The sequence below is a fragment of the Onychostruthus taczanowskii genome, unplaced genomic scaffold, assembly GCF_017590055.1.
Source record: "Onychostruthus taczanowskii isolate IOZ18803 unplaced genomic scaffold, ASM1759005v1 scaffold68, whole genome shotgun sequence".
Lineage (NCBI taxonomy): Eukaryota > Metazoa > Chordata > Aves > Passeriformes > Passeridae > Onychostruthus > Onychostruthus taczanowskii.
The window spans coordinates 3,927,239-3,942,810 of NW_024504566.1; the positions used below are offsets into that span (position 1 = coordinate 3,927,239).

A 15,572-nucleotide genomic window follows, 5' to 3' on the forward strand; every position below is an offset into this window, starting at 1 on the left:
GACACTGGAGAAAAGGGTGAGATATTTAGGACATGAAATTTATATTATGGCTTGCTTAAGAACTCTGAGTCCTAGCTGAAACCTGGGATCTTCTCTGGTGGAACAGCAGCTACCTCCTTCCATGCCTTAATTTTTATCCTCCTTGTAGTCTACTTGTGTATATACACCACAGACAAACTAAAAAGACGTGAGTCATAGAACAGATGAATCTACAGATTTTATGGAGTTCTATACAATCTACAGATTATGTAGAGTTCTATGGCATCTACAAAATCATAGAAGGATTGGAAGGAACCTTAAAAATCATCTTGTTTCAACTCCCCTGCTGTGGGCAGAGATACTTTCACAAGCTGCTCAGAGCTTCATTCACAACCTTGTCTTAAGTGTTGACAGGAGTCCACATCCACACATTCTCTGGGCAACCTCTTCCAGTGCCTCATCACCCTCAATAAAGAATTTTTTTCTGTTATGAACTAAACTTCAATTTGAAGCCATTCCCCATTGTCTTATTGCTACATGCTCTTGTAAATAGTCTGTTACTACATCAGCCAGTTCCCTCAGGATTCTGGGATGTATCTCATGAAGTTGCCATTGGAGACTGAGGAAAAAGTTGTTGGTACTTCTGCCCTCAACTGTTGTTGCCAGTTGTTATAACAGTTGTTGTGATGGCCACCTTCTGTCTCAGTTCCAGTTCAGTAGAAAGATTTGATTATTAAAAAGTTATCTGAGTCAACATTTGTGAGGTAAATTTATCCTGTGCTTTTGATTAAATCCTCTGCTGCTCTGCAATTCTCTTTATTTTACTTTGATTGACACTGCTAAACACCACAGGCTACCTGTTTTGAGCCTGACCTTACACCACAAGAATCCAGGGAGTGTTTTTCAAGTGTATCAGGTCAATGTGCTTAGAGGTAAAGATGATGCCCTCATTTCTTTCTTTCTTTTTCTGGTACTCTGCAGGCCATCTTTCTAGAAGATATTTCAGGGTATAATTTTGTTCTTCTATACATGCTCTAAAATGATTTCTAGCTATTTTATACACTGTGTCAGATTTCAATCTCCTTTTGTCCTTAAAGTTTTTTTTTAAACTTAAAAAGAGAGAAGAGAAAAAGAAAAATATCTTTATCATCTGTAGTATCTAAGTAATAAAAACTGAATGTCACAGAAAAGTCAAATCATAACAATGTAACAGGATATATTGGCTCATAAGGAGAAAATTGCTGTCCTTTTTTATTTCATGGATTTTAAAAATAAGACTCTCATAACTACATTAACGGATGAGGGTTTGGTTTGTTTTGCATACTTCTTCAGTTAATTCCTTAATTTTATTTGAGTTGCTGTACATGCTCTTTTGGCAGGCTTCATATTTAAATTTTGAATCTTTCGAACTAGAAAGGTTACCAGAGTGGCTTCTGTCATTCCAGTGCCACGGCAGAATTTAGAGGTACATTGCATTGATATTCAGGGAGTTTGCTTCTTATTTTTATTTCTTCATACTTAATAAACTGTTTTAATTTTCGGATCTTTGTGAAATAATTAATTGAAAAACTCTTGGTTTTTTTTTTTTTCAACTGTTAGACAAACTTTGTCACTGTACTAATGATTTAAAAATGGTGCAATTGATCATGGTGTGGAATCAAAGTAACCTTTTATTTCATGCTGCATATCTCACAGTATTCAGTTCATTGTAAAAAACTTGAAGACTGGGAGTAGCACCAAGGCAAACAGAAGTTGATTCAATACACATTCTTGAGGAGGAGCAATACTATAAATACTGGTCTCATGTTACATCAAACTTCTAGGGACTGTCCAGGGATATAATCTCACAGGATTATTTTCAGAGATAAAGACTGTGGGTTAAGGACAGTGATGATTTTCTCATGAGTGAAATGATGAGGGAATGCAATGAGTTTTGAAGTCTTCAAATTTTGAAGAAGGATTTGGCAAAAAAGTACTTTTGGTGCATTTTAAAATGTACCGTCCTATAGCATAAGTCATATCCTGTAGGTTTACTCTTAAAATCTGGAACTTTCTTCCGAAGATTCACAAATGAATTTTCAGTTTCTGTGGTTCTGACAGCTAACCTCTCCTCCTGCCTTTGATGAACAATGTGGCAGGCACAGATGGTGGATGACAGGTTAAGTTGTGTTTGAGTGTAGTGTCTGCTTGTGGCAGGGTAGACCTGCAACAGCAGGCAAGAGCATATATATGTCCTTGCATAGATATGTCCTTTTGGCTTTTATATGTGAAGTTTCCTTGTCATGCCTCTCACTTAGTGAGGTTTCTTTTTTGCTATGAGATTTGTGGTTTCCTGTCTAGATGGGTGGATATTTGACAGCAGTAAGACTGCTGTTAGGCTGTAAAGTCTTTTTGTGCATCGTGCCCTGGTGGATAGGCTGTTTTCCTCTTCCACTTCAAAATTTAGCTCTGAGAGAAGATTACAGTACAGAAAATCAAAAGCACTCTTGCTTGGTCTCATGGCCTGAATTAGGCAATATTTTAATTCAGCATTTCAAGTAGAGAAAGAACAGGATTGAACAGCTGGATTGCTATCTAGCAAGTTAATGGATTTTCAGCATTTTTAGGAGTGAGCTCTATGAGTGGCTTCTGGGTATTCTGTTTTGATTCAGAGTGAAAAAATAGCTGTCTATTGTTTTAGAATTAACAATATAACACTTAATATTTGACCATTGTAAGTATTTGATTTGGGAATATCACTGCTCTGGTGGATGTTTTGTTTCTGAAGCATGTTTTATCTCCAGCTCCATTTCTGTAGCTCTTGTCCCAGCCTGAGCTCATGACCTCCCTTCAATGGCTTTGGTGAAGCCGCAGGGGAAGCTTAGTGTGCACTTGACGTATTGGAGTGAACAACATGCTTTAGCGGTCTCCACCCCCTAACCATTTCCTCACATTTGGGATTATATGGAGTGCTGGGTCTATAGCATCCATTAAGCAAATGTGAAATAAGGTTTTCTTTTCATGGCGTGTGAGTGGTATGGATGGCAACGAAAATATTGGCACATATTGGCACTTTCAGCTCGCAGAATTCTGAGGTCTGATGCGTGTTAGTGTAAGCATTTGGAATAAAACACTTTCTGTCCTTCGGGGTGCTTATACTAGCTAACAGTGTTCTCTAGTACAAGCTTTCCATTCATCTATCATAAGGCTGTGTTTAGGTTTATTTTTGAGACCTGTGTTTTGAATTTTATGCTCATAAAAGTGGCTTAATGATTCTTTCTTTTGACTTTTTTCACAGCTTATTAAATTTGAGTAAGCCTGTTTGTTCTAACATGTAACTTCTCATGGTAATATGCTATTTTGTTAACAATAGGAATAATTTACATTTTAATGTTGTGAATAATTGAAGCATGTTATGTTTTTCAGTAATTGCTGGTTTTCGAGGGACAGTCCCACATGGCCTATCACTGGAGATTGGAGACACCGTTCAAATATTAGAGAAATGCGATGGTGAGTTCACAGGTGATTCCAGTGATAATTAAGTTTTGTGTATTGATGGTTTGAACCCCATTAATATTCAGTTATTTTCTTAAAGTAACACATTTTTGAAGTCAATAATATAATATATTTTGGCCTCTTAATTTTTTTCCCACAGTTCCAGTGAGCTCTAATCTCTATAATAATTAATTTGCAATACATTAATTTTTATTTATTCTCTCTGTTTAATAAACATTTACAGAAGATAAAAGTTATAACAGAAAGGAAGTCTCTCATGGTTCTTCTGCTTTCTTAGTATTTCTGAGGGAAACCTGGCTGCCATCAAGACATTTTCAAATTAATTCAAAATCACAACTTAAAATCTTAAAGCAGTGTAAGCATTCTCCTCTGCTTTGTGTTAGAGAACGCAAATATAATTTTAGCAAATGTCTGTTGCTAGTGTCAGAGAAAGAAAGTTGCATTTTCTTTTCATAATCTTCCTCCCTAACATCTAAAAATAAATACATTAATTTTTTAATCATTTGGGATCATATAGGGTTTATATTTTTTGAAATATTGTATCAGGATTATATATGGTTAACCTTGTAAGAAATGTTCTTTTAGAAGGCATAGGATCTATTCTGTTCAATCAGGTATATTATGAGTTTTATATAGCATTGTGGTTGATAGATGTAGAACCTCAAGTCCAGAAGTGATTTGTAAATGTTTTGAGTTAGTAAGAAACTACTTGTGTTTTAACCGTTGTGGTGTCCAATGCAGAATTTACCTAGGTTACATTGTTAGAAACATTTAGGGTTAAAGAGTAATTCCTGAAATTGTGTGAATGAAGTCATCCAAATATGAACTGGTTTAAATGAAATACCTTTCACTGTATGGAAAATCTTTTCAATTAATATAGTCTGACAGCACTGTGGAATTGTCATATCTGTCCAAAAGGGAAAGATGAAATCTGTTTTACATATGTAAATGATTTGCACTCTTTAAAAAGCAAAATGTGCTTTCTTCACAGGGTGGTACAGAGGATTTGCCTTAAAAAACCCCAATCTTAAGGTAAAGGTCAATTGCAGTTTTGCATTCTTGGGCGAAAATATATATTTACTTTTTAAAAGTTAATAATCTGCTTGTAAGTGTATGATATTTACTCTTAAAAGAAGACCATAGCTTAGTGTTAAGTATATTATTGGTACTACTTTAATTAGATTTGGACATGGATTACCCTTTTGAAATGCTTCTATGTATTAGGATAATACACTTCACAAATCCAGGGCCGTGGTGAATTTTCTTTCATTTCCAAATTTTACATTTTCCACTCGGAGGAAGCTGAGTTGAAGGGAAAAGACTACTGAGAATAAAAATTGCAAAAACTGTCAGAAAAGTTTGTTAAACTGTGTCTGTTTTTCTTGAAGCTACGAATTAATTTAGAGCAGCCAGTGGAGACAGCCAGTTTATAGGAGCCACATGCAGAGTATCAATTGAATAAAACATATGTGTTGCCATGTAAAATATATGGTTCATTTTGTTTTTCTTTGATGTGTAGTCTTTGGTTTCCATAGTAGCATAGTATTCTAAACCAGACTTCACTGATTTATTTCTTCTGCATTCAGACATGAAAAGTTACTGAAATTTATATTTCAGTGTCTGTTCGTGTTGTATGTTTAAGCTTTACTTGTCTTATTTGTCTTTCTATTTTCTTAACCTCTCCTGTTTTCTTGCCTCTGGGATTGTAAAGATTTTGTTTTTCATGTGAAAGAAAGACCTTAAATTATCTGTTCATGCTTTAACCTGCATTATAAGCTTTGCTCTTCTTTTTTCTGTCCTCATTTCCAAAATTCTTCAGCTGCAAAAAAGGCACATACACAATAATTATGAAAAGTTTCTAGGGGCTCATATCAAGTCACTGGCCTTTTGTGCCAAGGCCTGTGGTCTCTAATCATATAAATTTCCTTTCTTTATACAGAAGGTCGATTCAAACAATAAATTTAGCCACAGAGTCTAATTTGATGTTTGCTACTTTGACCTCATTGATGTATATTACAGTTTGATTTATAAGGCATGAGCAGTAGTGGTTTGTTATTGCATCTTCTGTGCCTTTTGTTGCAATTCTCACTACATGCTTGCTGTCTGTCTTGCTTTGTGGTCTGTCAAATGTGTGATGGAAGTTATGAATAGGTTTTCTAAACATGACTTGATGTGTGAAGAGATAAGATATATATTCTCTGTTTTCCTAGTGAGAATGCAAACAGCTTTCCGATTTGGATTTTTGAAGGGAGTCTCCAAAAGTAAAATCATAAGAGCACCTTGTACCTCCTCCTTGTTATTGGTATTGCTCTGTCAAGACTCTTCCCTTGTTATTCTGCCAGCTTTGACACTGGAAAAAGTAATCTGTGGCAGCTGGTGTGCAGTAAGGGTGCATCTGCATCCCTGACACCTGCAGGGCTGGATGTTCTGCTGTCCTTGGAAATGCTCCCCTCAACTGCTCTGCATTACAGAGGAGTAGGAGCATTTAAAAGGGCACTTGCCTCTACAGAGTAGATTTGGTTTTGTTGAAGGTCTAATGGTTGTGTGGAAAGAAAATGGGACACCATCATCACAAAGGAAAGCTGTATGCAGCTGTGCTTATTATGAAGAGACCATAAATGTATTTTCTCTCACTGCATGAGCTGTAGTGTATTATCTTCCCAGCCAGAGGCTTGGAGCTGACTTGCTTCCTTTTCCTCGTTCTGATTTGTGCAGGCCAGTGTGCTGTAGGAGCAATGGGACTGTTGCAGCAATGCTGAGTGCTCATTTTGAGGGGGAGCCCTCAAAGAGCTGGGAAAGGGCTGCTCCTGGCAGACACAGGCTCTGTGACAGGCATCTACCACAACTTTCTTGTGCACTGCAGGCGGAGTAGCCACCAAATTAGACTCCATTGTGATTTCCTTTGTTTACTTGACTTTATTTTTATTGAGTATTGTTAACTTCATTTATTCTGCTTAATTTTAAAAATCCCTGTGTGAAAATTCTTATTTTAAAGATGTAGTTGATAAGGGAGTATCACCCACAGCCGGTCTGTTTCTTATCAAGGTGGAAGTAATGAATAAAACCATTTGCCATAAGGGAGCTCTTAAACAATCTTCTCGTGTTCTACATGAGTTTGTCTTCTAATATTTTGAAGTGTTGAATATTTTAAACTCTACTGAATATGGCATTTTAGTTTCTGTTACAGCTACACTGAGTATTTATTGCATTCTTTCCTTGTGTGTGTTTTTTGTTAATTATTTGGAGGACTTTGAGTTCAACATGCATTTGCATATTGAATTTTACTAAATGGAATGCCAAACTCATGTAAGGGGCATTTTATTGAAACTTTTTTTATTTTTCAGGGCATATTTCCATCTAACTACATTCACTTGAAGAATGCATGTGTTAAGAACAAAGGGTATGTGTGAAATGTTCTGATTTCAAATATTTAAACATGGTCAGTTATTTGTGCCAAAAATCTTTTGCTTATAAAGTAAATAATTTAGTGATGTTATGATATCTTCAGCTTACTTCTAGGGGACTTGAAATGGTTGTCTTTAGCTAACCTGATACTCCTGCATGGTCATAAAATTGGAATGCTGTATCCAGAAAAGACACTGAATACAACTGGGACATTCTGTATTGCGTAGAGAAAAGGGGGTAACAGTTATGTTAAGTTTGGCTTGAAAATGGCATTGCCTTAATTTAAAGAAATTATTCTGTACATAAGCTGTCTTTTAACCTGCTGTTTAAGATCAGCTGTCTTCTTTGACGGCAGTAGCTCTAGCAGTACCCATTTTACAAAAAAAACAAACAAACAAACAAAAAAAAACAAACAAAAAAAAACCAAAAAAAAAAGGTATCAGTTTAATGGCAAAAAAATTTGCTAAACCTGTAAATGAATAGAGAAACGTTTTCCTTTTTTTCAGGTGATGGAGAGCTAATATTTATTTTTGACAACAGCTGATGTTTTTTCACATTTAGAAGAGTTGATATAAACCAGAGTCACTGGTTAATATTAGGTTTTAGATTTTGTTTTTGAATTCCAGTTGTCTGACTTTAAAAAACACTGACTTTTTTTTCTTATGTTTAAAACTTGATACCTTGATGGTATCACTTTTAAAAATTTAAAACTTAACTTTAAGAAATTGTCAGTGATCTTAACAGTTTTTTTCACAGTTTTACTTAATTTTTAATTGTTCATATTGTATCCTTTATTTGGACTTATTAGTAGAGAACTGATACAAAACAGTTTGACAACTGTTTCGGTAAGGACATTTCTCATAATAGATGGATGCCTGAACACGATGTGACCGTTGTTTTGGGAGCATAAATGAGTGTGTTGGAGATCCATTATTCATTATGGGCAGATATAATAATGAAGACTGTAACAGCACTATAACAAGTCTCATTGTCACAGGTGAAAATGTTCCCACGTTAAACTCCCTGTTGTCCTCTATGAAGTTGCAGGCACATGTGGTTTGTCATGCCTTAGGATCCTTTTTTCCTTCTAAAGTTGTAGCTAAAACTGAAAGTTCAGTGAAACAAAATTTAAATTAAAATAAAGTTTAAAGGCAGAATAATTTTTGTTAGTGGATACCATGACAGTATTTGCATGGATTTCAGTCTTTGTTGCATCTATTTCCTTTGTTAGTTAGTTTCCAATTCAGGCCATATTCTCTGCTGCGCATCAAGGCCAAGAGCTGTCACATTGTTATGTTAATTTAGTAAGAGAGACAAGATATCACGAAAAAAGTAATCCAGGCATGAAAAGCTGAAGTGTCAAGATCCTTTTGGAAACGATGGGATTTATTCTGCTGTGAAAGTCGGTTTTTATGTGCTTATCTCATAGTAAAAAAAAATCTCACCTTGACTTCTCTAGGGCCAAGACTTTGCATGGGGATTAAACTATTTTCACCCAAAGTTTTTCCATGGGGATTCAATAAATCTACAAATAAAAAGTGTCATGGTCTGGAGGAGCACTCATGTAGGTTGACAGACATCACTGTTGGCAGTAGGAAGTCTGCATATTAGTAAGTGCAATGGGATTAGTAATGCTTGTGCAATATCATGTGTTCTTCTGCATGTTACAGACAATTTGAAATGGTTATTCCAACAGAAGATTCTGTTATTACAGAAATGACATCAACTCTAAGAGACTGGGGAACAATGTGGAAACAACTCTATGTAGTAAGTACCCTGAATAATATTGCTTTGATTTGATGTCATCTCAAAAGGTGAACTGTGGTTTAGATGGTCTGGTTTAGTTGAAGTATATATTTCAGAAAAAAAAAACCCAAAACATTCAGTTTGTTTTTAAATTGTTTTACTAATATCTTGAAATCTTATTCTAGTGCTATTAGCATGACTCTATAGTCACATGAATAATAATAATATACTTCAGTAGAATTTATCAGATACCAGGACCAAAGATGCATTTGAATTACTGTTTATTCAATTTGGTTTTTTGACTGCAGAAATGAAAGCTCTATATACTAGTGTCTGATGGAAAGTTGTGTAAATGTACTGTCAGTATAGCTCTCTATAATGTTTCTACAAAGTCCTTTTTGTCTCTTGTTTCTAATTCAAGAGCTGTTTCTATGACCTTTTTTCCCTTGGTTTTCTTTTAGTTATAATGTTCATATTTCCCTCTTGCTTTTACAGCAGTTGTTTCTCTTTTTGGCAACGTTTTTCTTCACTGCTGTTGTTATTGCATGTTCAAAATTAGCCTGCTTTTCTTCCTTTTCAGACAGAAAGCCAAGACAAACAATAAATTAATGCCCTTTTAGTGAGCTTATGAGGTGAATGAATGTGAAGTAAAAAGAGCAGATTTATCAAATTGCGATTTTTCAGAGTGCTTGGAATATAAAAGTTGTTGATGGAGAGTAATGGTACTTCTAAATGAATTTTAGGTTTAACTTATGCAGCAGAAGTAGCTGAATTTTATTTTGATGCATTTTATTCATAGGAAGAAGGAAAAGGGAAATTGACTTAGGGTTTTTGGCAAGAATTAGCAGAACAAACCTTAACAGGAGTGTTTTTTCAACTTTGTGTGATGAATCACTTAGATGAAGGTTGTAGTAATTTTCTCAAGCTAAAGATTCTCAAAAAACGAATGTAAAACTATTTAGAATTAGTGAAGGAAGAGTTAATAGATTTTTCCAGAACAGAGGTTCATTTATGGGAAATTGTTAGGCCCATAGCTGGTATATAATTAGAGTAGGAGGATGTGGTTTCAAAGCAGTCATAGTCACATAATTTCTCCTGCTTTGCAGTTAGATAAAGAAGAACTGTGTAGACAAGATCCTTTCTGTGTGGTACTATTTATTTATAATTAGGTGGTAGTGTGTAAAGTTATATCAATGCAAGGGAATAATTCTGTGTTAAATTAACACTGTGGTTCAGAGTTTGAATGCTCAGAGATATTGCTTTTTCTATCCCGTATGTGTATGAGTTCAAATAGTCTTGAAATAGAGATGATATATTCAGTTTGGATGAGACAGCAACACGGAATGACCATAGTCTTGGAATAAAACAATGCTGTGTTGTGAAACACGTGAACATTTTTTTGTTGAAATTTTGTCATACCTGTCACGTACATAAGATTAGATGAATGTGAGAGAGGCACAATATTTGAAATATTGGGATGGTTGTGGTGCACAAGCAAGGTCTGTGGCAAGGTCTGAAATTATTTTACATGTACACACATGCAGGTAAAATGGTCACAGTGTGGTGGGGAATAAAAGACTAAGTAAGGAGAAAAAGGGGTTTTCCTAATTTCCTCCTCATGTACGTATTCATTAGGATTATCAGTTTATAACCTGATGTCCTGATTATCAGGTGATGCAGAGGCAATCTTATTTTTATCCCACAGAGGAATGAGGGGGATCTCTTTCACCGGCTGTGGCACATAATGAACGAAATCCTGGACCTGCGAAGGCAGGTCCTTGTTGGCCATCTCACCCACGATCGGATGAAGGACGTCAAGCGGCACATCACTGCTCGTCTGGACTGGGGCAACGAGTGAGTGGATAGAAATAAACCAAACGTAATAAAATTGTAAAGCCGGTTCTTTAGGCTGATTGAAGAATGTTGAAATAAAGAAAAAATTTCTAACAAGTGTTATGTTTTTTTCCAATGGACTTTCTCCTTCATAGTTTTTCTGTCCAGTGGCTTATTTTTTCATTCTGCTTTTTTATATCAGTGTAATTTACATAGCAGTAGTAGTATCTATAAGATAGTACTTATTCCAGTTGCACTGGAATATCTGAAACAGCATCTTACATCTTTTTAAAACAAATGATTGCTGAATGATGCATTTAGCAGAACTTTGTTTTTTAAATGAAATTATGTTGGTTGACTTTCCTTCTTTTTTAATTTGGTCACACAATTTAGTTCCTACTTGGGCATCTCTAACATACATCCAGCTACTGTGTATCTTTCTTTAATCTGAATAACTGAAATGAGCTTACACAAATTGTATTATCTTACTATTTTTTAAGCAAGAAAATGGTTAAAACACCCTCTGGCTTTTAGGTGCTGTTTCCAACATCTCTTCTTTAGCATATATTTATACAGATAAATGCTAACTAAAGGAAGCAATATTCAGTAGTAGAATTAACTGAATTTCCAGGGTTTCTACAGCTGTCTAAAAGCATAAATACCTAACAGAGTGAAAGGGTTGTGACTAAATGTGCATGATTACCTGTTTGCTTAGAATTTTGCAGTAATTGAAAGGAATTCATTGTGAAGGTTTTTGACATGGAGAGTTCCTGCTGTTTAAAACATATTTTTTAAAAAACTTTATAATCTTTTGAATTTTCCTAAATGCAGCATAACTGCCTTCATGTCCTTATGCATTCTTAAACATTATTACTTGATGTTGTGCTGGAAAAAAATTTTATTCCTGTTGATTCAAGTTCATTTCCTTATTTTGTTCAGGGGATACAGGCAAGCATCTTTGATACCATCCACTCCAAACTGAAAATAAGCTGATGTTTTGTCATTTGATGGATTTTCTTTTTATCTTCCTTTCCCTGGTTGTTATTCAAATTGACAGTACTAGTGCAGTCACACTGAAATGTTCACAATAGTATGAAGGACAATGCCCATTGCACATTGTCCACTCTGTGAAACAGATTTAAAAATTGTGGGAAAACATTCTATTAATGTTGCAAAGTGGAGAAAAGGAATGAGTCAAATGTGAATGGTGGTTGCAGCCAAAATACATCAAAATAAAATCAAAGTCAACTAATTCTAGAGTACCAATTAGCACGGGCATTGTTTATTGGAATAAACAACAAACACATGCAGAGCTGATTTGTTTCTTTTGAAAGTAGAAGCTACTTACTGTTATTCCATTTCTCATGCAGACAACTGGGACTCGACTTAGTTCCAAGAAAAGAATATGCTATGGTGGATCCTGAAGAGATCAGCATTACAGAGCTCTACAGACTGGTAGGTGAATGTAATGTTTGGTACTTTTGCTATCAAATTATCTACTGATAGTTTGATGGCCAGTCTTCTATTTAAACAAAAGTACCTTTTTAGATCCAATAAATTGGCATTCCATAATGTAATGAAATGTAATGAATTTTACTATAAGGAAAGAATTTTTTTTGAACAGCTATGTCATCTCTACATCTGTATGCAATTCTTTGATTTGTTATCAAATTTGTCTGTGCACACATGCTTAGCTTAAATGTTATTTGTTAAAAGTTTTGGTTTCTGAATACCTTTAAAATTATGTTAATATGTTAATATGAATTTAATAATCAATAAAAGCTTATGGGACTCTTTATCATTAGAGCTTTACCTGGCTTATGAGCCTGTCTAGGTAAGCTTTGTGGAAATATAAGAATGGTATAATATTGTCACAATTAATCACACTGGGCTCTTGGTACTTTCTAATATATTAATGTAAATAGCAGTTAAATTGCATAAGAAAGCTTTCCTTTTGGTGTAAAAGCCCATCTTGATCTACTAAAACCAGCACTGATATTTCTTATTCTGATTAAATCTCCAGCGAGGTGTAAGAAAACTTGCCAATTCATTTACATAGGCTTTGGCTCGTATTTGAGTACTGCAGCTGTTACAGATACAAAGTTCTGAGCCTTATGTGCTTAAGACTAAGCTTGTATTTAAGCTGAATTTTATTTATTATAACTTTTGTATTTAAGTACAAACCCCCCAAAAACATCACTGCTACAAATTTTTGTGGATCTGAAATAATTATGTATTTTTGTAATAATTTTAAGTTGTATTTTATTTGTATTGTTGACTTGTGCTGTCAAGCCTAATAGTAAATTCTTTGTGCTAGAATCAGTATACCTTTGAGTAATTTCAAAGTGATATGTAATATTATGGAATCCTGTTGAAGCACTAGATTAAATACAGTGAGGAACCATTAATCACAAGAAGAAACATACAGAGGGAAAATAACCCAGAAAACTAGTAATGGCACTCATGGAGTGTATTTTGAAAAATAAAAAGGGGGAAAAAGATAACCTCAGTATGAAGACTATGTAGCTTAGAAAGATTGCTGTTTAAAATTATTGTTATTACAACGTAAGAGAGGGGTATTACAACTTAATCTTGTCCTTCTCCTAATGGGTGACTAAAATGCAGAAGGCATAAACTGTGACATCAAATCAAGGCAATTTATTAGCTTCTGTAAAACAGTTTGCCAGAGATCATAAAATGCAGGTATGATTGCTTTTCCCCAGTTTAAAATACTGGTATTTAGTCTTCTGCAAAAGCATTTTTTTTATGTGTTTGAATACTGGACTATCAGATCATTAACTGTTTAAACCAGCTAAGAAATACTATGTTATTATAGCACAAAGCTTTAAAGTGGCTCCACACTTTCAGAGTAAAAAAAACCCAACTTCTAGAGATTACTGTTTTTCACCTAGAGATAACTATGATGAAGTGTAACACTGGGAAAGTAAATTCCTTGTGTTTTCTTTCTCAGATGCAAAAGAAAAAAAAAAGAGAAAGGAAAAAATACAAGTTAGTATTAAATTTTTAAAAAACACTAATTTGGAGTAAGAAAGTAGTAGTACATTACATATTTTACCTCTTTTTGTTTTGAGAATTTTATAATTGACTCAAACTGGTCACTGTTTTTGTGGTGTTTTTAGATGGAACATCGCCATCGAAAAAAAGACACACCAGTACCAGCTAGCAGCCACCATCTCTTTGTTCAGATGAAGAGTTTAATGTGCTCCAATCTGGGAGAGGAACTGGAAGTAATCTTTTCACTCTTTGATAGTAAAGAAAATCGACCCATCAGGTACCATATGATTTCAATTTAAATATGATTTTAGATAAGTTTTACAATAAATACTGTATCTTTTGATACAGGTAACAAATTCCACATTTATAAACAAGGACATAGTGTTTTTGTTTCATGAGAATATTTTGCTTCCTTCTGAAATTCAGTTGTTATGTCTAATGGTTTGTAGTGTCATTTAAGGTTTACAAAAATGTATACATTTGTCTTGTTTATTTATTTCAACTTCCAATTGTTTTTTTTTGTATAGAAGTATATATACATGTATGTGTACAGAATGGTCATTTTTCAGTATCTCTATTTTCGTCTCTCCTAATCAGTAGGCATTCAAGACTTTGAACTTTTGCTTTCTCTGTAATATTTATAAGAGAAATTCTCCTTGGTACATGAGATTGGAGGGCTGCCCTTAGTGACTTAAGCATATTTTTCATAAAAGGAGCCTTTGCTGGTTCTTCAGTGAAACTGTCAAAATCAATCTGTCCTAGAGTTTAAATTCTGTGAGAGACCTGATAAACTTTGATTTTTAAAATGTTCAATAGCGACTTCTATTTTCAGAATTCTGGCTGAGAGAGAAAACATGGGAGTGATTAGTAGTGAAACCACTGTGCATTTAATAAATACGAGCAGAGGAGGAGAGTACAGTTAGTGCAAGAGCTCAGTAAGTTCCGTCTGAAGAATATGCCAGGAAGTCTGAGCCATTAAATGGCTGTGCAGTGGTGATGGGTGTGGTGGGTTGACCATGGCCTTCAGCCAGCCACAGCCACTCTGTCACTCCCCTCCTCACCTGGACGGGGGACAGAAAATAGAACAAAAGGCTCATGGGTCAAGATAAGGACAGGGAGAGATCACTCACCAATTCCTGTCACAGATAAAACAGACTTGACATGGGGAAAATTAATTTATTGCCAATTGTGTCACAGTAGGATAATGAGAAATAAACCCAAGACTTCAAACATCTTCCTTCCCACTTCTTCCTTCTTCCTGTACTCAACTCAATTCCTGATTTTCTCTCCTTTGTCCACCCTGGCAGTACAGGGGACTGGAAATCGGACCTGTGGTCAGCTGGTCACACACTGTCTCTGCCACTCCCTCCTCCTCCAGGGGAGGACTCCTCACACTCTTCCTCTGCTGCAGCCTGGGGGGCCCTCCCACAGGAGGCAGTTTTCTGTGAATTTCTCCAGCCTGAATCCTTTCCACAGCTGTTGTCTTAAATATGGCAATAGGGATTTGGGGAGCTATGTGGAAGTTGGGGCTAAATTTGATAAAATTATGCCTGTGCTTTGCAGTGCAGGCAAAATAAGTAACCAGTGCTTTGAAGGAAGAGTATATTGCGTACATTAACTTTTACAGTTAGTGAGATCATGTATACACAGCTAGTGTTGCAGTGCTAGCTGTTAAATACTGGCATTTCATTCTGGCCTGCACTTCAGACAGTCGTCACGAAAATTCAGTTTCCTCTTGTTTCTGAGAATTAAATGTGCATCAGGACACATTGTTTGTGTTCACTCCAATGAATGCCACAGCAGGTGATAGATTTACAAGAGAGCTGCAGACTCTGACAGAAAACAATTTGGGGTGATATGGATTGCTGAAAACAAGGTCAAGGCAGTGGTGGTGGTGTGAAAGCAAATGGATTTGCTTTCGTGTTACATGAAAGCACAAATTCTAGAGCTGTTTCTCACGTGCTTGGTGTGATCTGACCTTTAGCTATTGATTCCTGACTCCAGTGTCTGTTTTCAGCTGCTGTGAACTTCCTCATCCCATTACTGGCAAGCCTTGAAGAAATGTGTTCTTACAAATCCAAACTGCCTTCTACGGTATC

At 35.4% G+C, this 15,572-nt stretch overlaps 1 protein-coding gene across 1 annotated transcript in view; it reads left to right on the top strand.

Moving 5' to 3' along the window:
* DOCK4 (dedicator of cytokinesis 4) overlaps positions 1–15,572 on the top strand; it is a 161,470-nt gene that overhangs the window by 15,734 nt on the left and 130,164 nt on the right. The window contains exons 3-9 of the mRNA XM_041421047.1: positions 3,385–3,468; positions 4,466–4,506; positions 6,819–6,874; positions 8,550–8,646; positions 10,331–10,479; positions 11,829–11,913; positions 13,599–13,750. Coding sequence (XP_041276981.1) covers positions 3,385–3,468; positions 4,466–4,506; positions 6,819–6,874; positions 8,550–8,646; positions 10,331–10,479; positions 11,829–11,913; positions 13,599–13,750 — 664 coding nt within the window. The remainder of the gene's footprint in view (positions 1–3,384; positions 3,469–4,465; positions 4,507–6,818; positions 6,875–8,549; positions 8,647–10,330; positions 10,480–11,828; positions 11,914–13,598; positions 13,751–15,572) is intronic.